The sequence below is a fragment of the Nipponia nippon genome, unplaced genomic scaffold (assembly GCF_047370975.1).
Source record: "Nipponia nippon isolate SJK-2023a ecotype South Korea unplaced genomic scaffold, ASM4737097v1 scaffold_9, whole genome shotgun sequence".
Lineage (NCBI taxonomy): Eukaryota > Metazoa > Chordata > Aves > Pelecaniformes > Threskiornithidae > Nipponia > Nipponia nippon.
Window position 1 is genome coordinate 23,459,871 of NW_028262413.1, and position 26,933 is coordinate 23,486,803.

General features: G+C 42.4%; 2 protein-coding genes across 7 annotated transcripts in view; one reads left to right on the plus strand and one right to left on the minus strand.

Moving 5' to 3' along the window:
- The window catches only part of IQSEC1 (IQ motif and Sec7 domain ArfGEF 1), a 355,322-nt gene extending 345,822 nt beyond the window's left edge, over positions 1-9,500 (minus strand). For all 6 annotated transcript variants that reach the window (XM_087743584.1, XM_087743583.1, XM_009464893.2 and 3 more), the window contains exon 1: positions 8,919-9,500. In XM_087743584.1, coding sequence (XP_087599710.1) covers positions 8,919-9,184 — 266 coding nt within the window. In that variant the 5' untranslated portion in view covers positions 9,185-9,500. The remainder of the gene's footprint in view (positions 1-8,918) is intronic.
- The window catches only part of LOC148050189 (uncharacterized), a 41,835-nt gene continuing 23,911 nt past the window's right edge, over positions 9,010-26,933 (plus strand). Inside the window, exon 1 of the mRNA XM_087744289.1 lies at positions 9,010-9,142. The gene's annotated coding sequence lies outside the window, so the exon portion shown is untranslated. The remainder of the gene's footprint in view (positions 9,143-26,933) is intronic.

The following is a 26,933-nucleotide window of genomic DNA, read 5'->3' on the forward strand; positions in this document are numbered from 1 at the left end:
ATGCCTTACAGAGTAATTTCTTTTCTGTGTATATTTTAAAATGGTACTATTTGAAGGAAAATTTCCCTCTGCACTTTAAGACACTAGAAGAAAAAACTTAACTCATGAGAAATCTTCAGCCACATTCATAGTAGTCTTTCTAATGCTTTGAAGAGATGCAAAAGTAGTACAGATGCTACCATTCAAAAGCAGATTCTACACTGTATGTACGTATAGGAATATATACACACACTCTCTGGAGGAAACTGGTAAGCAGTTTAAAAAACAAGCCAGCAGAGGGAGCAAACGTCACTGAGACTGAACAGCTGCTATTTTGGGATCCGGAGGGGTCAGACTCCATCCAGAATTATATAGTTTGACAAACAAAAAGATACATTTATATACCTAGCTGTTTGAAGAACATAAGACTCAGGTTTTCAGATTCTGTTATGAAAGCTGTTCTGTTTTACAGCGTTCACCCTGTTGAGATATTTTGGCCACTTTGCAGCAACATTTATTAGTTTTTCCTTACACTAGCCATACAAATAATATCATTAAAAACAAACAAGTTGGTATATAGCCATGAAGGAACCCAGGATTTAAAAAAGCTTGTTTGTCTCAAGGGTGGTATTTAACGCAATCATTTTTCAACTAAATCTCTGAACAACCTATTAATAGGTTATTGTTAACTTTAACATTGACTTGCCCATCTGTAAAATAGCAATCATTGTTAGCGCTTAGTTTTGCCAAGGGCAAACAACAGGTCACCAGATGGGACTAAAGAAACACCTCTTACTCCTACTTCTGTCCTTAACTGTAATACCATGGTAATGACCATAAAAGGGTAACATTTCTTGGCCACATTTCTAGCTAGCACAAACCAGCATTTCTTCCACTGTAACACAGTAAGCTACAGCCACTAAGAATTCTAGTATTTCAAAGCAATACCATGAAGAATCTGCAGAGGAGCCCCCTAGCAAAGAGGGTAGGAAAGAAACAGCCCACATCAGGGACAGCTACCAAAGACTTAAAATCCAGCAGAATGCACAAGCATATACTATCTCGTCAAATCACACTGCTCTACTGTACCAAAGCCTGCTCATATTATCCAGATTTCTAATTCAACAATTATGCTGGGAGAATAGTACAATTAGGCAAGGACACAGGCAGAATGAAATTATGACCACCTCATTCACAGGCTCACTGAGCTAAGATGAAAGACAGGAGCACTGACAAGAATAGCCTAAAAGTATCTGCAGGCTGCAAAACACAAAAAAGGTGGAATTAACATAATAGAGAGGGTATGAGTAGAAATGATAGGATCAAATTAGAATAATGCAAGTGTAGGCTGCACATCAGGAAGTACTTCTGGCCTGCAAAATCCACTTACCTAAGAAGCTTCCCACATACCCTCTCAGTGAATAGCATGAAATGACCTCCTCGCCACCTGCATCCAGCAGGCAGGAGCCCTCAGAAAGAAAAAGGGCTCTAAATAACAAACACTTAACTCATCTGGGTATAGGCTGCCTACTTTATAGGCAACTCTTCCCATGTAATCCCAAATGAGCCATAAACTCAGGGGGAAATTCAGTGTACTGCGATGCTCTGCAGGTCTGCACAGCTGTACCATACAGGGGCCCACAAAATTAAAGAGTGTCAAAACTGGAAGTGCAGAGGGAGCAACTGTGGCTGTTCCTAACCAGCCTCATACCCTTAAGAAAGTCCTGGAGGAACCCATGTACTTCTGCAACTGCTCTATGCAGAAACCGGCATCTAAAGGCCATGGTCCGGCATGCAACATCGAATCCAGCACAGCAGTTCCAGTTTAGCATCACTGACCAGCACAAGAATAAAAGCCACCCAGCTTTACTGGGTGTAAAAAATGAAATTAAGCTTTTTGAAATGCTACTTGCAAGAAACATTTAATAATTCACTATTTTAATTTTAATAATTTACTCCCCCTATCAGTATGCTGTAAGAAAACAACTTGAAATACCTTCTTTTTTCCTCATAGCTTCTGTGATCTGCCATTGAATAAGCTCTTCCTACAGATACTGCTTTGAATGTGATGTATTTTGCTTCAGGTTTTCAAAAAAGCCGCAACTTATTTTTGGCCAGAAGACACCTTCCCTAAGGATTGATGGAGATTTGTCTTCCTATGCAAATAACCAGGCCAACAAAACTGCAACTCAGATTCAGAAATGCGTATGTCTATACTTCACGCTCTCCCAAAAGTTTGTTACTTTAAGTGGATAAGGACAAAGTTTAGCATCCGTCACTCATCAGGAAGCTAAGTTCTTCAAAAGCACTGTGCTTGGCACCTTGTAAAAAACAGGTCTGCTCCTGCTCCCCCTAACCCCATGTTTCTACGTACTTGTTCAGTGCGATCCCTCTAATATAATTTAAAAATGTAAAAATGCACTTTGTTGACAAGTGGGAATTACTACATCAGAGATTACACTAATTTTTAGGATTGACACAAGAGCCATTGCCTTATTATGACAACAGTACACTGTTCCAAACTAGCAACTTTTCATGAGAAGTTAAGGACACAGTTGCTCGAGTTTGAGTGCCTCTGCTCCACACAGGCCATCATACTGAACTCACGGCTATGTTTTCTGGCAATAACTAGCAGACTAAGACTCAGGTCTTCCATTACATGCCTCACATGAGAAATGGAGAGTAACCAGTATGCTGGTGAACTACACGCATATATGCATATAGAGCATCATATACAGGCTTGTTTTGGAATGAGGTTTTTTGGAGGAGACGGAAGGGCATCTTCAGACATACACTTGACTCATGGTAATTACAGCAGCTCTCATTTGCTCACTGAGGACCTGGGATCCATGAATGCTGCCAAATATTTTCCACAAGCAGATCTTTGGAAGTGCATTTCCATTTCCTTGACAGTGAATTCATAAGGAAGAACATCAAAGCACTAACTAGCATGGAAACATATATCGTTTTTAAAGTTCAGAACACAAGAACTCCAAAGTCAGGAAGTCCAAAAGTTGTGCCTTGTGTCAACAGAATAAAAGGCTTCATTAGAGAATGATTTCAGATCCACTGAGTACTCACAATTCTTTATGTCTGGTCTGCTTTAAGTGGGACAGGTTTACTTCATTTCAAGTTTTGAAACCATCTTTAAACTCATTATGTTATAGGATGGGCTACTTTCTGCTGCATTTGTTTTCCTCTCCCAAAATAGCATGTGTTTTTGCCTTTTTCTCTACAGACCATATTTTCTCTCCCTCTTGTGATTTCCAGGAACTTTCTTGATACCAGCATACTATTTTGTCATCACTGTGCTTTTACACCACCACCCCTTCTTCTTTAAATACTTGTTTTATTAGTTATACAGTACACATCATTTTTCAAATTAATTTGCCTTTACCTGTTATAATTTAGCAGATGTTAAGTACAAGAATTTGCCAATATTTCAACAGAGATCCAAAATAATTTAGTTGAGTTTAGTTAGCAAGTTCAGGTCTTATTATACATCTTCCCACTATTGATTTCCTGCAGCCTGCCAGAACAACAAATGCCTGTTCGAAGAGATGCTCACTCATCTGCTGATGTACAAATACACTAATGATGCTGAAATGAATGCTTCAAAAGCAAAAGCACTCCCTTCAGTGTCAAATCCTTATTCTCATAGCTCAGTAGTCATACTGTTCCAGTTATGTATTGAAAATAAAACGAGCAGAATTGTTTTAGGTTATTTGAAGATGCAAGTTTACATTCTAACCAACCCCAGAACTACACCATCCCTATATGCTACAGGACTGACAGAATATATATACACTGTGGTAGTAAAGTGTTCATTTTGGACACAAACTATGCTTTCCACCTAAATATGTTCTTCATAAGCAAAATAAGCTATATAGGTAGAGGTGCATCTTTTAGCAATAACTGCACTTCTACAGCAGACTTCTTCCAGCAAGACTATCAGTCACAAATCACACTTTCCTACACAGCTGACTGAGAAAGAAGACCTAACAAAAGCACTTCATCTACATCCTTGTTGACAAGAAAGCAGAGAAAGCAAAATCTTGCCCAAACATGAGCATACTTTAACAGATGTTGGATACCTCTACTTCACCAAAGCAAACAAAAGTAAGCTGCAGCACAGGCAATGAAATAGGATTTACGTCATATGAACAGTCTGTCTCAGTAAAGTACATCTCTGGAGGGGAAAAAAAAAAAAGTCAGGCTGGTCTCTACACTAATGCAATCTTTGGCTTCCTGCTGAGACTGTGTGCACGGGTAGCATTCAGTGCCAATAGCGACATGCAAAGCCACAAGCTCATTTTATGTAGGCCATCAAGCAGCCTTCACATGTGACTATCACCAGAGCAACAACTTCCACTTAGTAGATTGCACTAAGTACACCTCAGCAGAGACAGAGTATCTTCTAAACACAGTGAGGATTTTTAAAGCTCTGAATTGTGACTATTTTTCCCCAGAGAACAAAGCCAGTCCTAGATGCATTTAAAAATAAAGCAGTCAGGCCAGGTCCAGAATTTAGACTAAGTTGCAAATAACAGCCCTCTAAGACCATTCTATCTTAGCAGACAATTATTCTCTACCTCCTACTCAAACTCTTACTGGGCACTTTCCCAGTGGAAAAGCAGCAGAGTTTTTAACTTGATTAGGTTAAGTACAAATATCACTCCCTAAGTTGATAACATGCCAGTGTTGAATTTTCAACACTGGAAAAATTGCACTTTTATAGATTTCAGAAGATCCAGTATGTTTGTTTTTACATATTTACACTAAAAAGTGCATTACCAAAAGGGATGTATTGAACATGTCTTCCTTACACTGAGTAGCTGAGTTTTAGAAGTTCTTGCTATTTTCTCAAATGTTAAATGAACTGGATTAACTGAAAATTAGTCTTGTGCAATGTAATGAGTTAAATACCTATTGTTATCTTTAACATGCTGATTCATTACATCTAACAAAGCCTTGTAATCAACCAATTATCCTCAATTCCACTTGCAGATTTTAAGTTTGATTTACACTCAGCAATTTACTACAAAATTAAGTGAAACAGCACCCAAACCTTTTTTGGTATATCCTCCTTGCAAGATAACGAGCACATCTGCACCTGCTAATCCATCCCTCTGTTCCTCCCTCCCTCAGATAGCAATCTACACAAAAGGAACTAACTTTCTACTCTGGTCCTTTTTTAGAAGGACACAAACCAGAATATTTTTACCTTACTGGACTGTTTGGTTTGGTTTTTTTTTTTTTTATTTCCAGGAGTTTATTACAGGACTCATTAACAGCTCCCCACCCCACAAGAGATCAAGCTAAAGAATTTTGACAAATATGCCACCTTTTCCGAATTATTTAAGCAGTCTTCAGCTGTATATTCTTCCCATTGTAAGAACTGAAAAGTTTCAAGACTTGTGGGTTTTTTCTTGTTTGGGTTTTTTTAAAATATCTTTTATTAAGTGTAAGAACTAATCATAAGCATATTGTCTTGTATAACATTTCCATGCTTCCTTTTGTATCACACAAGTTAACCACCATCTGGCAACGTGAAACAGCTTCCTTGACACTACAGTGGCAGTGATCCACATCCACTTTACACAGGTTGAACTGCTGCAGAGACAGGAGTTTAAGCAATTTAGAAAAAAAAAAAACTATGCAAGTCTCAATGCACAAGTGCTATAGATGACCTCCTAGAGGTACTGATTTCTCGATTTATTTGACTAAGAGAAGCCCAGGTTTCTTTAAAAAGCATTCCAGTCACTTTATCTTTGAAGTACTGAAGGGTAAAGGAAGAGCAATGATCACCGCTGGTACTTGGGCACAAAGCGGTTCTGCTGCCACTGGAAGGAAGAAGACAGGGGGAGGTCTGTGCACTGGGGGCAGGAGGGAACAAGCTGGATGTGCCATCTCACACACTGCCTCTCTCCTAACACCAGAGATCCCCAAAGCAAACATCACTGACATCTGATACTGAACTTCAGCAAACAAGGGATCCTTATTCCCCACCCAAACATATGCAAGCTGCACATCACATTTAATTCTGGGGAAACCGAGACTGAGCTTCTGAATGGGAAGCTACAGACACCCAGAATCTGCAGGTTAGGTTTTCAGAAAGCCAAGATAACGTGGCTGGGACTGGGAAGAGACTTTAAAACAATAGTATTTTCTACTTTTCAGGTTGGAGACTTCCTCCATCTTTTGTAACCAGCCAGAGAGTAAACTGATCCTGTGGCTGGCTTGTTGCCCCAGCTCCCAGGCAGCTGGAGCCTCAGCAGGCACTGCCACAGCCCCCAGCCCACGCAGCTGGGGAGCCCACAAGCGAGATCCACCCACCCAGTGAGGCAGGGTCTCCTGAAGAGAACAGGCTCGCTCCCTACAAAGGGAGGGGGATACTACAAACAGATATGGGATGATTCGGGGTGGCTGTATTCCTCAGATGAAGGTGGCCCTGAAAAATCTGACTTGCCACAGAGATGCACGTGGGCAAAGGGCCCAGCCCAGGATGAGACTCACAGAGAGGGCTGTCTCCCAGCTTCCCCACTAAACCCTGCAGGCTATGCCTCAAAGCAATACAACTCTGCCATAAATATCCCAGATTAATTCTGATCCCAGCGTCAAATCCACTTAAGAGACTTAAAAGCCTCTGAGTCCCCAGAGCTGCCCGCCCAAAGAGGGCTCTGCAAATGAGTCTTGGGCTGGAGAAGAGAAATATTATCAAACAAGGCAAGCCATTTGTACAATTTTTAGTAATGTCATTTGCAAGAGACAAATGGGACAAGATAGCTGAGTTGACATCTTGTACTAGAAGCACAACCACAAAAAATTCTCGGGTACTGGACATGGGTGCATGGGGTAGGATTTGTGTAAATATTACTTTCCAGAAATAGCTCTTTCTCCTATGGGATTGATTGTTAAATGACAGCATATGCTCTCTAGTCTGTTTAAGGAGCTATTTGTTTTTTTTTTTTCTCATAGAGACATCTCTGTTTATAAAAAAAGCCCAAAATGATTACTCCAGCATCACACACACAGAGACACAAAAAAACCCAAACAACCAAAACCAAACAAAAAACCAAAACCCTCAGTGTTAACCCCCTCTGTCAGCAAGAAAGGAGCTGGGGAGGAAGAGTTGCTTCCCTTTCCACTCTGCTACACTGGACAGGTACAAGGCATTTGGAAACAGGAGCAGGCAAAGGGGGCATTGAGTGACCAATGACCCCTTCCACATCTCCTTCAACCTCCACAACAGTACGCTAAGAAAACGCTATTTCAGAGCACCACAATTTCAGGACTCCGTCAGCAGCAGTACTTCCTACCCTACCATAATCGTCCCGCTGGGGGCACACACGTAGTCAGCAAGAGACCCGAGGATCTAAGGCAGTTCCCCCGGGTTCCCTCGGAGGCATCCCTCCCCGCAGGTCCTCACCCCCGCTACCATCAGGGCCTTGACAGGCGAGATGCGACCAAAACGGCAGGCAAACAGCCGAGCCAGGAGGGAGCCCGGCACGGGCCGCCAAGGGCAGCGCCCACGCTGTCCCACGGGAGAGAGACCCCAGCGGCTGCACCCTGCGCCCCAAGGGACGGGGCAGGCGGCCCCGGGCGCGCCGCTCGGCAGGGCGAGGGTCCCGGCTCCGCGGAGGGCCGTCCCGGCAGCCGGCAGCACCCGCAGCCCTCGCCTCAGGCTGGCGAGGAGCTTTCACTCCCTGCTCGCCCGGAGCGGCGAGAGGCGTTTCTGAGGGCTCTCCCGCGGGGCTGGTGGCAGCGGAGAGCTGCGCTGGCTCGGTGGCTGAAGAAAACTGCCGTCTGGAGCCAGGTGCTTATTTATAAACATAAGGAATCCGAGCGCACCGGATTACAAATAGCCCATTGTGTTGTATCAGAGCAGCGAAGTGGGCTCTTAATATGATGCATGCTTTTCCCACTCCACTCAAGTAAAACTAAGTCTTAAATTCTTTTCCAGAAGTAGAAACACGTCGGGTAAGCGCCACGACTTTAGTTATTGCTATTCCTGAATTCCTGTTACTTAAGAATCGCGCACAGTTAAGCAGCTTTCCGTACGCTGCAAAGAAGCGCACGATTAATTACAGATTATAGAGGCTGGAAATAGATGCAAAGGCTTGGAGCGAACGCGTCTTCGAAATGGGCGAGCTCCCACGGGCACAAGTCAGCCCGCGCGGTGGCGAGCTGCCAATGTTTACTGACCCCTCCTCTGGTCACTTTCGTTAGCGGCGAGAGCCCGGGCTCTCCGCGCTGCCAAGAGCCCTCCGAAGCGCCGCGGCCCTCCGGGCACGGACGGCGGGGAGCACACGCCGGGCACCTCCCGTGGGGCCTCACGCCCGAGTCCCCCGAGGGGTGAGCGGCTTCCCAGGGTACCCCCAGGACTCAAACCGGCAAAGAAGAGGCCACGGGGAGAAGGGCAGCGGTCGCCCCGCTCCTCCCAGCGCCCCGTTATTGCTGCTCTGCCAGGAAGGCGGCGTGCCCGGGGCATTCCCCGAGCGCGGAGGGCTGCCAGGGCCCCGGCGGCGGCGAGCAGAGGTGGCCGCAGAGAAAGCCGTAGGTAGGGAGGGCAGAGAAGTCTGCCCCGGCGGGGGCCCGGCCGTGCTGCCGCGGCTCGGACCCCCAGGGCCCGCTCTCCGCAGGATCCCGGCTAGAGAACCGGTAAGGCACCAGCACCCAGCCGGGCGAGGGGTGTAGAGGCTGAGGCCACCCCCTCCGCCTTCCACCGCTGCTCAGCGAGGGCCCCTCCTTGGCGGCGAGCTGCCCACCCAGAGCGGAGCTCGCTCCCGGGCACACGCCGCAGAGAGTTCCGCCGCTTCCCAGGGCTCGTACGCCGGGCAGCTTTAGGAAACCGAAGGCAGGAGACGAAAGGGAAGGAAAGCCCCACTATAGAAACACCCTCCTCGAGAAAGAGGCAAACAAACCCGGACAGCGCTTACTTTTCGTGCTTTGCGTTTTCCTGGATGGCGCTCAGCACCCCCGGGTACGCGGGGGGGACGCCCTGCTGGAGCCTGCATGTGGCCAGGTGCCGGTGATGCTCGTCCTGGAGGCAGGCATTTTCGTGGTACAACTTGGCCACTTGCTGCTCTAGCTCATCTATCCTCCGCTTCTGCTTCTCCAACAGCTCCTGCTGCGTCTCAATAATCTTGTTCAGCTCCTTCAGGTACTCCGCCGCCTTGCTGGGGTTCTCCGCTGGGCTCTCCATGGCCTCCCCACACCTTTCACCCTCCGAGAAGCAGGTGGGGGGCGCAGGTGCCGGCCAGCCCGCTCCGCTGGGAACTTAAGCGAGAGGGAAGAAATAAATAACCCGCCGGAAACCAGCCCCCCTGCGAGCTCTGCTCTTCCCCTCCTAGAGCCGCGGCTGCTCAGGCGAGCGTAGGAGCGGCGCGCAGCGGCTCCTAGTCCGAGCCGCCATTGCTGGCGCTCGGCTTTCCGCTGCCGAGCGAGGGCAGAGGCGGTGGGGACTGCGGGCGCCAAGCCGCCGGCCGGAGCCGCCGCCGGTGCTGCTCGGAGCCCCGCCGCGCCGCCGCTGGCGCACGGGCGCTGTCCCGCCCTGCCAGAGCCGCAGCCGGGTCAGCCCCTCGCCTAGCAGCGCCCGCGCCCCCGCGGAGCTCGCAGCCGGGCATGGGAGCCCGCAGCCCGCCCGGCGCTGCGGCTGCCCGCTGGCCCTGGCCGCTCCTGCGCCGGAGCCAGCTGCTCCGCCGCTCTCCTGCCTCGGCCACGGTGGGCTGCTGCCGCCGAGGATGCGCTTTAAGTAGCCGCGGCTGCCTCCTCCGGGGGGCTGGCGGCTGAGGGGGCTCGGCGGAGCGGTGGGGAGCGGCGCATCCCCGCGCGGGTCCCTGGCCCCTTCCGCGGGCGCGGTGGGCGCCGCCAGTCCGTCCCCGCACCGCGGCCAGTGGGGAGCGCCCCCGGAGAAGTGCGGGGTGCGGTCCTGGGGACCGGGGGAGGCCTCGGCGCCGGAGCGCTTCTGGCCGGCGGTACGGGGCGGCCCCGGTCTCGGCCCCCCGGGCGTGCCGGAGAGGGCCCGGGGAGAAGCGCGGGGGCAGGCGGGGTAGGGGAGCCATGCAGGGAACCCGCTCTGCCAGACCTGATAGAGGAGAAAGGCTTTTCCCTGGCACATGTGGGGAACGGTTATGTATTGTTTAAATAGCACCGGGGTGTTGGCTCCCTCGGAGGTGGGAGCTCTAGCAGCGTGCCCGAAGCCAGACCCGTGCTGACTGCTGGTAGCAGAGACCTCTGCCTTTCCCATCAGCAGCCTTGACATTTAAAACCTCTGTTGGTGAAACACTGCTTTACCGTTAAGGTTGTATCAAGCCAAGAAAAGTTGCTGGGATTTGGGTCCTGTATCATCTCAAGGGAACGCATGTTGGGAATGCTTGTGAAAACCGGGAATAGGAAAGGGAAACAGAAGGAGATAATGCAGTAAGAAGATATGAAGGTGAAGGCATGCTTTTCTCCTCCCTTCCTCTCAATGTCTCCTTAATTTTTTCTCCTTTTTCTACCCCTTCTCTCCACCTTTAAACTTTGCAAGTTTTCAAGTAGTAAAATTTTCTTAGAGCAGTTGTTTCTGCTGTCACTAAAGCACAAACCTTTTCTTGTGGAGTCAGCTCTTATTAATTGCCTTTGGAGTACGGCTGATTCAGCAGAGTGAGGAAGTGGGGGACTGACAGCAGCCACGGCTACTAGAGAGGCTGGAGTCCCTGGGCTCTCCCCATCTGTCCTTGGCGTGACGGCTGAAGCTTTTGGAATGGCGCGCCAAAGCGGAGGGCGTATGTCCCAGCTTCTCCCCCTCTGCCTCTTCCTGTTTACTTGTCAATGTGGAGAAAAGGGGCATGAGGGGAGGATAAAGCCTAGAAATGCAGAGATTCATCTGGCAATTTTCATATGAATTCTGATTGTAGGTAGAGATAAGTTATTGATAAAAACTGTTACTTTTGCTCTGGACGTACGTGCAACGAAGGGCTGTTGTGACTATCCAAGTGACTGAAGCATGAAAGACTAATTTTCAGTCCTAGTGGGGATCATGAATTCACAGAAAAATCTTTAGCTGCTCTTTGAAGAGGCCAAGCTTCTTTTCCAATAACTTGATCAGTATTTTTCATTAGAATTGTTGAAAATATTTTTTTTCAAAATACTATTTGTTCAGAATGTATTTGCTGAAGAGCAGTTTACTCTGCTCTTTGTGGAAAGAAATGCTTATCACAATATCTCACTGAGGCAACCTGCATAGTAGTATTTGAGGCAGCCAGAATATTTGTCAGGGGTTAAATCAATAAATAAAGCAAGTGAACTTGCTTCTTGTATGCAAAATAAAATGCAAAGTAAGACACTCAAAACTCATTAATGTATCTGCAGACAATAAAAGCTTATTAAGCACTTTACGGAAAGGACAGCTGAAGTGGGGCAGCAGCAGTTTGTACAACTAGTATCTGTTTGCAAGACATCTTTTTAGGTAGAAATTACTGAGTTCATGGGATCCATGCGACACTGCTGAAGAGGCATGCACTGTTTTAAGTGTGATTACTTTCCTTCATTCTTTTACAGATTACAAGAAAATGCCTCAGTTCCCAAATGGCAAAGTTGTATCTTGTTCAGTGGCTTGCAGTCTTGTTAGATAAGCTAACTAAGGAATAATAGCTTGTGAAGGGGCTAGCTTCTCTTTTGTCTGCGTGATTTTGAAAGGTGTTTTTGAGAGGATACCAGTAACAAGATAATGAACTTGACCTGCTAGTCAGAAGCTCGGCTGCTTGTGCTTTCCCATAGATGACATGGAGAAAATTAAAGCTACTGGAAACGCTCTTCCCAGGAATCCATAAATTAGACTGAAAAATGCAGTAAACCCTCAGAAACGCCCTTGGGTTGGCAGCTGGCTTCCTGGACCGTGTTACTGGTGTGTTTTGTATGTTGCTGGCACTTTGCATTTAGAAACAGAAGGGAGTATTCTGTGTCTGAGGGGATTGTTTCTATGAGTCTTAAAAGGCCTGTATGCTTCATCATGCTCCATAAATTAATAAGAAGAGGTAAACTTAGAAGATAAGCATATTCATGAAATCAATAATATATTCAATCTCTGTCTGTGTATAAGACATTGTAAAAGCAGATCCAGCTTGTTCAGATTTGCTCAGTTAGAAAATTAAGTGACATCAAGCCTAACCTTTTAAAATATGAAAATTACCAAAATAGCATTCCTATTACTTGCTAACATCTTGCCTCAGACTGTCCATTTTTATAAGCTAAGCAGCACATGGTTAATTCTTGCCTGGCAAAGTGCCAAGGAAGATTTAAATATGAAAGGAAATGTTGCTCATTCAGTAAGTAGGATTCTCTTATTTATTATTAGCAATACATGAATATCCCATCACACTTTGGAAAAACCTTAGGATGGTCTTAATTTTAGACTGTCTCAAGTCTTGGTATTTTCTGGCAAATCGATGCCCTGCAGAGTACCATTTGTGAGGGGAGGGGTATTAGTTCTGACGTCTGGTCCAAATTCTGATCGGGGTGCAAAGAGACATCTCTTGCTTGTGGGACTGTGTATACTGTTAGATGCCCAATAGCGATCAGTCATGTTTACCTGTCCAGTTCTGAAAACCTGGCTCTTGTACTTGCTACATGCCTGTCTAACTTGGATGTTTTGTCAGTTTTGAGTTTATTGTACTGCATAAAAAGTAAGCATATAATGTTACTATTTCAAAAGTGGTTTGGTGTGGCTAATAATGCCACGAGTGAGCAAACAGCTGAAGTAATTTTTTCAAAGTAAGATAAGTCCAGGGAAAAGCCTCTAATACATATTTTCCATGTAAAATTAATTAGGTCAGTGTAATATAAAGAACAAGGACCCAGAAATCATGCAGTGATTTGTGCTCAATCTTAACTCTGTCCTCCATCTCTCTCTTAAAAAAATTCTATTGAAAACCACTTCTTCCTTGCTTGCACTTTTCTCCTTTACTCTCCCTGCCCCGTCCCCCCCCTTTAGTTCTCTCCCTGTCTCCTTGGTTTTGCTGCATTGTGTTTAGACATTAAGTAATTTAATCCTGCTATTAGAGTTTATCCTGTTAAAGTTTATATGTAGGTACCAACGTCTTCCACACATATGCCTAACATATGTACCCTCTTTCATGTGTCCTAATACATGACATACATGTTCCTTACTACATAACCATGTACATACCATACACCCAGGAGCACTTGTTCACCTCCAGTGGGCTGATGGTGGGGAATCAGCTGAGTAATACCAGAAAAATCAACATTCTTTGTAGCCTGTTTGCTGCACACTTTTGAGATTCCCTGGAGAAAGAAGGCAATCGAAATCACACTGCTGTCCTGGACCATTGCCCCAGTAGGCCATATGCTGCCCATGAGACTGATACCTGACTGAGGTATTAAAAAAAAAAAAAGGTGGCACAACCTTAAAGAACTGTGGTGTTTCTGGCTTGTTCTTTCCCCTCTCTTGGTTACATATAACCCACTTTTAAAACCTGACATCTTATTTCTCTTACCAGTATATCTGATTTCTGCTTACAAGCATGAAAATTCCTTATGCCTTTTCCTACCACAAATCTTTTTTGCAATAACCTCTTGTAAAATATGATTATAATACCATTTAACAAAAAGTTAAAGAACAACGTAGATAAATGGAATGTATTGAGACTTGCTCTATGCACCTCAACCCCTCTTCTAAAAAGGGAGAATACTTGACCAGCTATAAGGTCAACCCTGGAGTTTTCTGCACTTTATTCTAGAGTACTGCTTGCATCACCATATGGTACCTGTATAGCTTTTAAGGCACTTGAACAATTAGGCTGTGTTTTTACCCTGACCAGTTTATAAACTATTTGAAATATCACAAGCTAAGCATGACAAAATTACAGACCATATTTTAAGGCATATACACAAGGCAGTATAAAGTTCAATTTTAATTTTATGAGTTCTGATTCTGAGTGTACCAGTCATTACTGTTTGTATGAATTGCCTTTTGATTTATGAAAGAAATGATAAATTGGCTCTTCCAGGGTATGTAGTTTAATCTGGAAGTTTGCCTGCAGAGTTTGGTCCAGAGCTAATCCCTCTGAGTACCTAACTTTAACCAAGTCTTTAAGTCTACTGAGCCTTCCATGAAAGTATTTATTTCCTTTGTATTTTTGTTAGTTTCTTTGCATTCTCTCTATATATCTTGTTTTGGTGAGCAATATCAGGGAATGTTAGTGCACAAAAAAAATTGTGTCCTCTTGTGCAAACTCCTTGGGAAAGGACTATGTCTGTCTTTGTGCCCTGTAAAACAAAAAGCACTGTTAATGTAAGGTATCAAGCAACTCTAATATTAAAGTGTGGGATAAATTAGCAAGGAATATTTTGCTTCTTTGGGGAAAGAGGAAAAATGAGCGATGGGCTGATAAAGGAAAGAGTATGCTGTTTAAAGAGATGGTTCACAGTTTTTCTTCGGGAGTATGATGTGGCACTGTGGCAGTGGCACTGACTGCAAGGCTTACTGTGTGCTGGGGGACGTGTGCTGATACTCTGGGTTGTGGGACAGATGCTGCATTCTAGCACAGTGGGAGGAAGGGGAATAAAATCATGTGGAGCACTTGCAAATGCAGCACCCGGTGTGATCTGTAGAGGAGCTGCAAACCACTTCATAAGCCCTTGGGTATCAGCAGTGCAAGGGCCTTGGGAAGTGTGGTAGCAGAGGATCACGACAAGAAAAAAAGCATGCATGCTTCTGCTAAACATCTATGAAAGTACATGTCATTATCTTCTACTGCACTGTGCACTGTGGTAATAGATGAGTGCTTATCAGTTAAGCCAGGGAGAGGTAGGAACTTACACATACAGATTTACTTCTGATATGTGGTCAGACAAACATGATTTCTAATTGTGTTAAATTTCCTGAGAGTATATGGACTATAAATTTACCTTGAGCTACTTAAGCTTCCTGGTTACGGTGATTGCAGGGATTTTCATGACCAGTTATAAGAACAAACAAGCTCAGAAGAAGATTGTTTAAAATTCAATTTATGATAGTTCATATTGAGAATGGGGCTTAAGAACAGCTTTGGAATAGTTGTGCGACTCTTTTCTACTCAAATTAATCTTTCAGAGTGAAACGAAACAAGACACTTTCAATCCAGAAAGATTTTTTCCTGTGCAAGTGGTAAGTAATTTTAAAAAGGGGACTACATTGAATTTAAACTCTAATTTAGCAATAAATATAATGAAATTTTGAGGACAGGTGTAATTGTTCCTCTGTTAATTAAACAAGTTATTTTCTAAATGGTGCAGAAAATCCTTTCTTGGTACTTAAGCTGAGATTCAAGCCAAATCAGAGTTGGAATGAAAGACACCTTTCATTAAAACATAATATTTTAAGTTGTAGGATAAACTGTGACTGAAGGAGAAAAATATATGCTACGATATCAAATACCTAGTCTCAAGTGTAGATAAGTGCCAGAAGACAAGACTTCACATTAGATAAAGATGAACAGCACAGGCTTATTGGCAGGGACAAAAAACCTTAGGCATTAGATTAGGAAGCTGAATACTAAGAGAGGAAAGTAAACAGATAAAACCCTCCCAAAATTACAACTTCACTGTAAGCAAGGAGAAATATCAAATGCTAAAATATCCATTTCAATGTTTCATCACCATTTCTTGTGATTACATGATTTCATTGCAACAGGCTTCTTTTTCAAGCTTATAAAGCAATAAAATATCATATACAATATAAAATGCCAGCATTTCAATATAAAAAACTCCAAACCAGAGTTTTCTTGAAGTCTTTTCTGGATAAAAACTTAAGCAAACTTGCTCATACAAAAATGCTGGAGGTTTTTCTGTGTGTTTTTGTTTTTGTTTTTGTTTTTTTTTTAAAGCATTACTTAAAGGAATAATTACCCATGCTGTCAGAGTTAAATTCACCCACTGTCTTCCATTTTAAAATGTTGTATTCCATTTTGATTCCACACATTTCCATTCTAATATTTTTCTATACTTTGATTGGTTGGAGTAATTTGTTTTGTGCTTACCATATTCTTCATACTGAATTATCTTGGCAAATTTCAGCAAACACTGCTTTTCAGAATAAGATTATGAAAAAACATAAAAATCAGATAATATTATTTTCTTTTTTAAACATCCATGGAAACAGAAATTAAGGAAAAGTCAGAAGAAGCAACTGTGATAAAATATGAAGTCCTCAGAAATACATCTTTCTTTTGCCACAGGCATTTTAAATTGGACACCTGAAGTGATGAAAACTAATGATTTTTATCATTAATTTCTTGTTCTCATTTCACATCTGTAATTGGCATGTTGGTTACTAGGATGCTATGAACAGAAACTCAGATAGCATAGTAGTATTTTTTACATTAGGAAAATAATTCTGCCTTCAAAGAGAAATTGAAATAGTAAAAAAAAAAAAATCTAAAAATGGGGAAACATCCTGAAAAATCGGTATCAAATGGTATTTCCAATATGTATTCTGTCCATTCCATCTGAATCCAATGGATAAAATTGCAAATAATTTGAAAGCAGGGCATACCATAATGTTTATGTATATGATCAAAGAGAAGAATTTGTTGCATGGGTAATCCCAATTACATCATTTAATAACATCTGAATGCTTGAAAATTCAGCCTTGCCTGTCCTTTTAGGTAGTATACATCTTCATGCCTCCTAGCCATTATATGTTCAAACTCATTTGAAATCTTATATCCCTATAAATGGTTTAAAACAGCTAGTATTCAAAGTAAGATCAGGAAGCACTTATGTGACAGAAAATGAAGATTATGACAGAGGCTTAATCTGTTCTTGCCATCTATGAGGTTTTTTGTGTGTTTGGATGGTTTAGTGAATCCTTGTCATCAACAGAACTTCGAGGAAAAAAACCTATTTACTCATTTCATATGAATTGCAACAACATGTAAATCATGAAGATTTGGGTTCCCAATCCTTTCATACAGTCCAGACCACCTTTTAATTGAGTATACTGTTATGTACATCTGACCAGTTTTAAGAGTGATGTAGACCATTTCACCTGCTTTTTCCAATTGTACATCATTCCTAGGACAGCTGCACTATCTGCTGTCAAGATCAACATACAGAAATATAACATTTTACTCTTTAATGTATGTTAGCAGCTAGAAATGGGCAATGTTAATTCAGGCAGTCATTAACTAAAACAGGTCACTAGCAAATAATGATAGGTTGCTACTGAGAACCACTAATCTCAAGTCCATCTCCAAACTTTGTCGTAACAGACAACAACTTTGCATCTTCATATCTGCAAAATGGATGCTGTAGTTCATATGTCTCTGAAGCATATCTTGAGGTTACAAATGCTTTTCCACTAACAAAGTGGCACAAGACAAAGATCCCAAAGGATGCCATTATGTTTACACAGTGAAATGTTCCATGGAGAACTGGCTCCAGTCCCAGCAGGGAAGGATCAGCATCAGTGTACTTTGCTCAAGCTAGAGCCCAGTGGTCAGTACTGCTAACTAGCTCAGGTACAGCACTGTGCTGGCAACTGCAGTACTTGCACCTCTGGAGCAACCTGAGGCACAGCCAGTTCACTGATCACGACGTTGTCCTGTATAGTGAGATTTAACATGAGCTTCCATGATGAAAATTAGCTGTGTACATGCTAAGGAAAAAAGGGTCTCTTTAAAACCTGGACCTATAGCAAACATAGGATAGCTTTTCATCATTAAAATATTAATGGGGCAAGAGGAGTAGCAATTTTAGCTGAAGGGTGGAGGTATATTACTTATTTTGACTACAGTATGTTTATTTACAGTGTAATTACTCTTTGTCCCCACCCTGAATGAAAAGGTGACCTAGAGATTGGTGAAGAAACATGTAAAAAGGTGAAAATGAGAAACTCTATATCTGCCTGTCAGGTTTTTTTATGCTATGAGAAAATTAGTAAATTTTTGATCCTGTGGTCATTAAGATATATTTGTACTAATGCAATTAGAAGAGTCTATGTTTGTTCTCACTCACATTTTCACTCTTATTGGCCTGTAGTCGTTCAGATTTTTGTACCATTTACTTTTTTCCAGTGAGAAACTAGACAGTGTTTGTATATATATATGTGAAGGAAAGGAGAAATAACCTTGCATTTGTAAACAAGGAGTAAAAATCATACCCCAGCTTTATCACTGACAACAGTTGAGGGAAATTTAACTTCTTTCATTTTATTTGCAGCAATACTTAAAAATAGATTTGCAAATTCAGACTGGAAACTCTTCTATCCTTTTCCAAAAAAGAAAATAAGCAATATGGACACATCAATTTCAATTGCTTCTTGTCCAAATAAGCAGTGCTAAACCTCAAGATGTCTTAGGTAAAGATTCAAAATCAGGAAATGAAAAACTGAACAATAAAATGCTAAGGTCAGACAGGATCAACCTTTTCTTATCCCTTCTCTTTCATACTGTTGAGAAGTATATAGAACGGAATGAAATGTGTTGATGCTGGACAGTATCATTAGTAACAGTCTGTTATTTACAATTTCAGCCTAGAAACCTTGGAAAGTACTTTATCACTTGATCTTCAAACTAGTATTTGTAGCTCGTCAGCCTCTCTCCATTTTATGAGCATTTGTACTGCAACTGCATTGAGAAGCCCTAGAGCAATGTAGTTAAGCTCTATTGAACTCTATGGAGGTTTAAAGATAAGGGAGTTATTTCTGTCAAAGCTAACATGAAAAAATATATTTGCTGCCTCATAATTGAGGCACTATTGCCAAATAGTGGCAAAAAAGCATTTTTATTTATTATTTCCTTTTTTCTACTCTTGCAATCAGAACCTAGTCTTGCATAAGCAAGGGCTACGAAACATTGTGAATACTTGGGGCACTCTAGTCTCACATACTTACGGAGTATGTGGCTTTTGTTGCACGTTTCCTGTTACTGTTAAAAATTCACGATTAAAATGCTTCACATGAACATAGTGCATCCCCAGTCTCTTAGTAGTTGGTCATACAAACAGGGCTCTTTATGTGCTGGTGAATATGAACGATCAGAGTAAAGGCTTCACTTGGATCGGTACTCCTAAAAAGCATTGATCCTGCTCTCTTTTTAGAGATCTGAGGAAAATGCAGTAATTTCTGGAAGCTTTTCCAGCTAGGTTCTTTTCAGTTGTAATTTTAAAAAAAAAGAGATGTACTTGCTTTTGGAAGGGATTTTTTTTTTTAATTTCCATAACTGAATCATGTCTCAAGAGGAGGCTCTATCACAGACTGAAAATCTGTCATATGGAATGACAAAATATTGTGGCAGCAGAATGTTCAGTGTGCGCTTATGTGGGGGATTACAGACTGGCAGAGGGAACAGTTTTTCTAAGACAAGGGAACTTCCAGAACTGACCCTGTCAATGACTATCTGAAGGCAAAAGTAACTTGATTCACTCTAAAGATGAACTGGAATTCTACTCGAAAGAAAAAGTAAAAAAGGAATGTGCTGCTTCTACAAAGAAGAGATAGAGATGTCAATTCTGGAAATGCAATACAAAAAGAACTAGCTACGTTTTTTTCATAAGTCTGCTTTGTGTGTCTTTCTTTGTCAAATTAAACCAGGTCATTTATCCAGAGGAGAATAATGATCCAAATCATCGTTGAGATCTCCAACAAAGTGTCAATCAGACGTTTAGAGGTTTCCCCTTGGCTAGGCTCTTAGAACGTGAGGAAAAACACCATATCAAAAGAAGTTCCTAGTACAAATGACAAATTTAGTTTATTCCCAGTCCCTCAACAGGAATTGAGATCTTAGACTTTTAAAAATGTGGAACGGACTAATTGGGAGCTGGTGACAAACTGCTGTGGGTTCTTCTGAACTCAGGAACTCTCTGAAGTAACTTGCTTCATGGGATTTCCTAAAGAATAGCAAACACACAAAGATAAATTGCTGTGCTCGTGCTCCTCAGCTACCAGGTTCTGTGAGGCTTGTGTGGACAGTGCACATGCCCTCTTTTTACTCTTCAGCAGCCTTTGAGATATTTACTGACATGCTACACATAGTGAGAAGAATACATAGAAATGCAATGCATGGGTGTTAGTGACTCTCCTTGAAATTGTCCTTCATTCAAGTCAGGCAAAAGTTATGAACAAATGAAAATGCTTGTTTACAAAATCCAAGACAGCTAACATAGTTGCAAAGGTTTATAAAGACCCAAATAACAGGAAAGAGGAAAATGGTATCTAATCTATGCACCTAGCCATGTCCAAAACCCAGCAAAATCTGTAGGATCTGACACGTGGTAGATTCTTCCCTTCATCTTTGGGGGCCTCAGTGTTTGTGCACACTTCAGGGTTCAATCACAAAGGAAGAACTTGGTCTGAAGAAGTGTGTTAGCTTTTTAAACCTCTTCCCCCGCTCTTCTGGAATGGGCATAGGAATGAATTCAATTTCTTCATAAGCGATTTGATCCTCAACCCGTTCGGGAGACTTTTTCTCTGTATTGACAACTAAGTGAATTCCTACCTTTGGAAATGCTGCTACCTTCTTAGCAGAGAAGGTGCAGTTTAAATTATGTGATAAATCTGATCCATTTCCCACATGGAAAAGCTAATCCTGATCTCCATATAAAGCTTTTTATTGTACTGAGCTTTATATTTCATAGCCCCATGTAATCAAGAACTACTCTCTGTATCTTGAATTAATTCATGTGAGTAGCTCTTTACTGAAGTGAAGAAGTGGCACTAATCAAATACTTTGGAGTAAGTGATCTTGAAACCTGTCTTTGAGGAATACTATGACAGGACAGTTAACGGTGAGCTTTGTTTTGCCTGTCAGTGATCCAGGCACTTAAAAGTCTCTTACTGCATTTAGTTGCTGAATTACTACTGGAAAAAGATGCATTATACATGTTTGGGTCTACCTTTCACCTGAAAAAGATATTTTCCAAAAAGCGATGTAAAGAAAATATAGTTGTATTTGTGTTACTCAGATCTGTTGAGGAACATAGTTCTTCCATTACTTTAATGTATGGCCTGGGAAGACTCTGCCTTTCTCATTTTGCAAAACATTCAAAAAATTCTCACACTGCAAAAAATTCAATTGCTAGCTAAGTTTTTTCAAAAACTGGTTGTCAAAAAGTCATTGTTGTGTCATTTCTTTGTTTGATGCTAGCTATACATTGACATTTAAAATAGATCTCCAGGAATTTCTGAGGTAGAATGAAATAAATTCAGTCTGTGGGAACAAAAAGGGCTTTCAAAAAGGTGTAGCTACAACTGCGAGCAGGTTTCAACCCATTCCTTTTTTGCTTCTGTTCTGTTATTGTATGTTAGGTTTTTTTCCCCTTTAAACTCCCAGAATCTCTGCCACTACATCTGCCATATATGCTAGAAGGGCATGTGTGGAGCATTTACCTAATGTAAACATTCTTCTTGAAGCTAGGTGCCACCGAAAGCAAAAGCACAGCTTATGAAATCGTGCAGGCCTTTGCTTTGTTATTTGTTATAATTTCAGTGAATGCCTGGCAAAAAGGGATTTATCTCTATAATATTCAAACTCAAAAAGTGAAGCAGACAAAGCCCTTGTTCTGCTTGCTGCAACCACAGCTGTAATCTGACAAGGGACTTTTTTCTTCCCCCTTTTTTTTTTCCTTCCTTTTTTCCCCTCTTCCCCTCCTTCTGCTTCCCCCTCCCCTTCCCCTTCCCTTTCCCCTTCCCCTTCCTCTTCCCCTTTTTCATTTCTCATTTTTCTTTTTATTTTTCATCAGAAAGGTGCTGATGACATTATTCGTCAAGCAGATTCCACTTCAGAGCAGCTACAGCATCACAAGGTCAGCAAAACTGTAATTCAGACACTACTCTTCATCTTACACTGTTTCAGTGCAAAATTATGAAGAATTCTTGACAAGGTCTGCACATACATATCATTCATTCTAAAAAAAAGAAAGTAAACATGCTGCTTGATGAAACACTGCATATCAGTTTTTACAGAATCCAACTGGCAAAGAAAGCCATCCCTTGTTATGCAAAATCCTTGTTTGTAGACAGTGTTCTGCCTTTAAATTGATTTTAATGCTTTGCCTTAGCTTATACACTTATTTTCTCAACATAAACCCACTACAAGTGCCATCTGGTGGCAGAAGTAAATTAAATCCACACGAAATGTTTTATGGAATTATTAGGGGGTAAATTTCCAGCAGAATGCAAAGGGATTTAACCATGCAGTTCTCATGAGAAGATAATGTGCTACTGAGTCTGTGTTAAAACACATGGGTCACTCTAGGTTTGAAAAATTCCCACAAGGACAGGACAACTTGGAGTGAAAATATATCTTGGTCCATGACTGATTGTCATACCAAGATAAATGTCATCTTAGTACAGATATTAGAGTGTAACAATTTCCTCTCAAGAAAAAAACAAAACAAAAACACAAAAAACCCCCATGTTTCATTTCCTGTCCATGTACCTAAGCTGCCCCCATTCAGGAATTTTTGCTAATGCCTCAATGCTGTCTTTTAGGGAGAAACATTTTTTCCTTACTAAAGGGAAAATACACACTACTGCATTGCAACTGTTCACTTCTGTATACAGTCTATTTTGGTATACGTAACTTATTACAGATACCCAAAACCTTTAGGTTTGGTAGCCAAGACTTTAATAGATTTCATGCTTGAACTATTATTACTGTGACATTTCTGAAAAGGTGAAAAATCCTTTGGCAGAACTGTGGGATTCATCCTCTCAAGGTAAATTTAGGGACTTCTTTTTGTGGGAAGGTTTTCTTGCGGTATTCTGTCCTCTGTCATAAGTATATGCATATCTGGAAATACAGTTTTCTACGGCAATGTATGTTTTGGCCAGTATCACTCATATGGATCTTAAACACAGGTTCCATGTTCTTTTCTTAGTATGCAAGGAAATAGTCAGACTTGAGAAGACATATGCTGTGTGGCAGTGTTACATCTGTTACGAAATCCTTTTGAGAAGAGAGAACTGAATATAAGGTGGATTTGGTTTCTGTCCTTGTCTTTAGATGTCAGTTCTGGAAGCAGAGTTGCTGACTAAGAAACAGTGTTTGGTGTTGGGTTACAGTTCTCAAAAGGAGCTGCTTGAATTTCTATGAAAAACCCTGCTGATACATGAACGTGCAAACCGCATCCTGGCATGCATTAAACACAGTATAACCAGCCGGTCGAGAGAGGTGATTGTCCCACTGTATTCAGTGTTGGTGCAGCCTCACTTTGAGTACTGTGTGCAGTTCTGGGCCCCACAATTTAAGAAGGAAGTGAAGGTCCTTGAATTCATCCAGAGGAGGGCAACACAACTGGTGAAAGGGCTGGAAGGCATGTCCTATGAGAAGCGGCTGAGGACTCTGGTTTGTCTAGTTTGGAGAAAAGGAGGCTGAAGGGCAACCTCATTGCTCTCTACAGTTTCCTGAGGAGGAGACATGGAGAGGGAGATGCTGATCTCTTCTCCCTGCTATCCAGTGACAGGACACATGGGAACAGCTCAAAGCTGCACCAGGGGAGGTTTAGACTGGACATGAGGAAGCATTTCTTTACCGAGAGGGTGGTCAAACACTGGAACAGGCTTCCTAGAGAGGTGGTCGATGCCCCATGCCTGTCAGTGTTTAAGAGGCATTTGGACAATGCCTGTAATATCATGCTTTAAATTTTGGTCAGCCCTGAAGTGGTCAGGCAGCTGGACTAAGTGATCATTGTAGGTCCCTTCCAACTGAAATTATTCTATTCTATTCTATTCTATTCTATTCTATTCTATTCTATTCTATTCTATTCTATTCTATTCTATTCTATTCTATTCCATTCCATTCCATTCCATTCCATTCCATTCCATTCCATCCCATTCCATTCCATTCCATCCCATTCCATTCCATCCCATTCCATTCCATCCCATTCCATTCCATTCCAAACACCCATACAAATAATCCCTGCAAAGTATGTAAGTTCAGGTCACTAATTAATGCCCCACTAAGAAGATAGATAACCTGATTTTGAATTTAAAAACTCCTATTCTAGCTGGAAACATTTCAGTCTTAAGAATCACCATTAAGCATATTTTGTTGAGCAGATTTTTTCAGGAAAAGTGGCTGCTGATGGTCACACCTAGCTGTGTGTATCTATCCCTGCATTGAATATGGGTGAAAGCCAAGTCGTTGGTCCTCTTAAACCATCTGTGTTTCCAGTGCTGACTAAACATGTGCAACTTTTTCTGCTATTGTGCCACAACAGAGAGAATCATCCCACCCCATCGATTTGTCAATGCCATTCATCTCTCTCTGTTTGCTGACTACTTAAGACAACGTGCAGCTTGTATACACTGGTTTTCAGCTGTGTGGCTGACCCCATTCCTAGGAGATATTATCTCCTGACTTTCCTGGCGTGATACAAAGCTGTCTGCAAAAGTGGCTCAGTACACTGATGTCTGACCCAAGGACATCAAAGGAACTAAGAGAAAAGTGACCTCCAGGATTTGGTGCAAAACTGAGGGTGCAAACTATTTCTTACTCTCATGCTTTTAAGGATTCAAAACAACCAAAAAAGGATTGATCATGGACAAGTATGAAGTAAAGGATAAAAAAAATTATCTATGTGAAGGGTCAGAAACCCATCCTAGATAATGCTCCTTTCTGTTGCTGAAACAAGAGCAAGAGATGAAGTCATCACTAGATGCCAGCAACAATTGCCTGTTGTGCTGTTCTGTGAATCACCCTTCTGAACACAGCTCACAGTAACCTGTAATTTTCATATGCAGAATGTCCAATTTCAATGAAGTGATAAGTGAGAGGGAAGAGAGCACATTTAGTAGTTGAATCATTCACATACGTAAATGTCAACAGGTACTGTCAAGCAAAAAGAACATGAGTCAACCACATAGCAGCATTGGTTTTGAGGAGGGTCTTCTTGTAGAATACCCAATGCAGAAAGCATCCAGCAGTCGTCTTGGCTCAACTCACCATCACTTGGCACCACTGACTTAGTCAAACAGGGCAAACCGTTAGAGGGCAGTCAGGCTGGCAAACAATCTGCTCAGAGGCTACCATCTAACTGCTAAAAATGCAGTGTGAGTCAGGGAGGGCATGGAGAGGTGACATGTGGCACTGTAATCCATCACACTCCAACTACTGCACCTATGAAGCTTTAACAGTCTTGGCACCTGGCTACAGCTTCACTGACTCAAATCCTAATGCCGTCATTTCTATAGCCATGTAACTTTACCATGTGTAATCACTCATGTCGGGGTTGAGGCTGAGGAGAATGGCATGGAAACAGTTTGGGGCATGGTAAAATTGGCTGCGTGCAACCATGATTCTGAAATGTGATCCAGGAGCCACCAGTGGCACACAGAGCCTTTTCATAGAATCATAGGATATCTCAAGTTAGAAGGGATCCATAAGGATTATCGAGTCCAACTCCCTGCTCCTCACAGGACTACCTAAAACTAAACCATATGACTAAGAGCATCATCCAGACGCTCCTTGAACTTTGACAGGTTTGGTGCCTTGACCACTTCCCTGGGGAGCCTGTTCCAGTGACCGACCACCCTCTCAGCGAAGACAGTCCAGAGAATGTCCAATCTGCACTTCCCCTGATGCAGCTTCATTCAATTTCCTCATGTCCCATCGCTGGTCACCAGACAGAGGACATCAGCACCTCCCCCTCTGCTGCCCCCCTGGAGGAAGGTGTAGACTGTGATGATGTTACCCCTCAGCCTTCTCTTCTCCAAGCTGAACAAGCCAAGTGACCTCCGACGCTCCTAAGTCTTGCCCTCGAGGCCTTTCACCATCTTGGTCTCCCTCCTCTGGACCCACTCTAATAGTTTGATGTCCTTCTTATATTGAGGTGCCCAAAACTGCACACAGTAGTCGAGGTGGGGCTGCACCAGTGCAGTACAGAGTGGGACAATCACCTCCCTCAAACGGCTAGCGATGCTAGCTTTTCTGCTTGGCCACTAAAGAAAATGATTCAAGAGAAAAGTGGCAAGGATTTGAAAGGTAAGCATTAAAAAGGTGGAAAAGCACTGTCGCACTAATTACTTTGGTAGGATGGGAAAACATCCACAAAGACTCCCATCACTGTCTGTATTTCTGTGATACGGGCCTGAGTAGAAAAGTCTGTTGTGCTGTGAGAGGAAAACAATATTATGGAACAGGAAGCTGACAGAGAGCTTTTAATGGCATAGCAGCAAAAACGTCTCCCTGGCAGTCAAAGTAACAAACATGTTTTCCATGCAGGATACCAATAAAATAAAACTACAGTCAGTAGCATTTAGCAAAATACTTTACAAAATTAACTCAAGTTTAAATTCAAAAATTAAATGAAGAATAAAAGACAAAAAGGGAAAAAAAAAATGGAGGGAACAATTAATTCATCTAGCTCTCCCACTTCTCCAACATTTTGGTTTTCCAGTTTAGTAATAATAAGGTAAACCTCTTATCAAAACTTAAGATCAGTTTATTTGCAATATTGTACTGATTTTCTAAGCATTACAGCTAAGAAAGTAAAAAAGCTGCAGTGCAAACAGGAAATACAGTATTTGCACGGTATGAATGAGAACACCTACAAACAATAAGCAAGAGCAATAATACTGAGGGACAGAGAGCAGGAAGGGGTGAAATCCCCATGCCAGAGAAAAGAATAAGATACAAGTATTAGGACAACACAAGGAAATTCCAGCACAGTCCATTGAGATTTTCTCCAGAAACTTGAAAGCTTTGAAACTTTTGCCCAGATAAGGATCGTGAGCTTCAGATCTGAAATCCTACCAGATCACTGAGGCACGAACCTATCCTTCTGGAAAGAGAGTTCACTGGCTGCACCATCTTTGTTCATTTCCCATTCAGACACAAGCACAAAATTAGGATTCTCGTGTCTATACTCTCTCCTCTGGAGCTTCTTATAGACAAATAATTGCCACTGTGTTTCTTTAGCTGTAACCACTGAAGCACTTGGGAAGGTCTTTGGTGAGCACACCAAGAGCC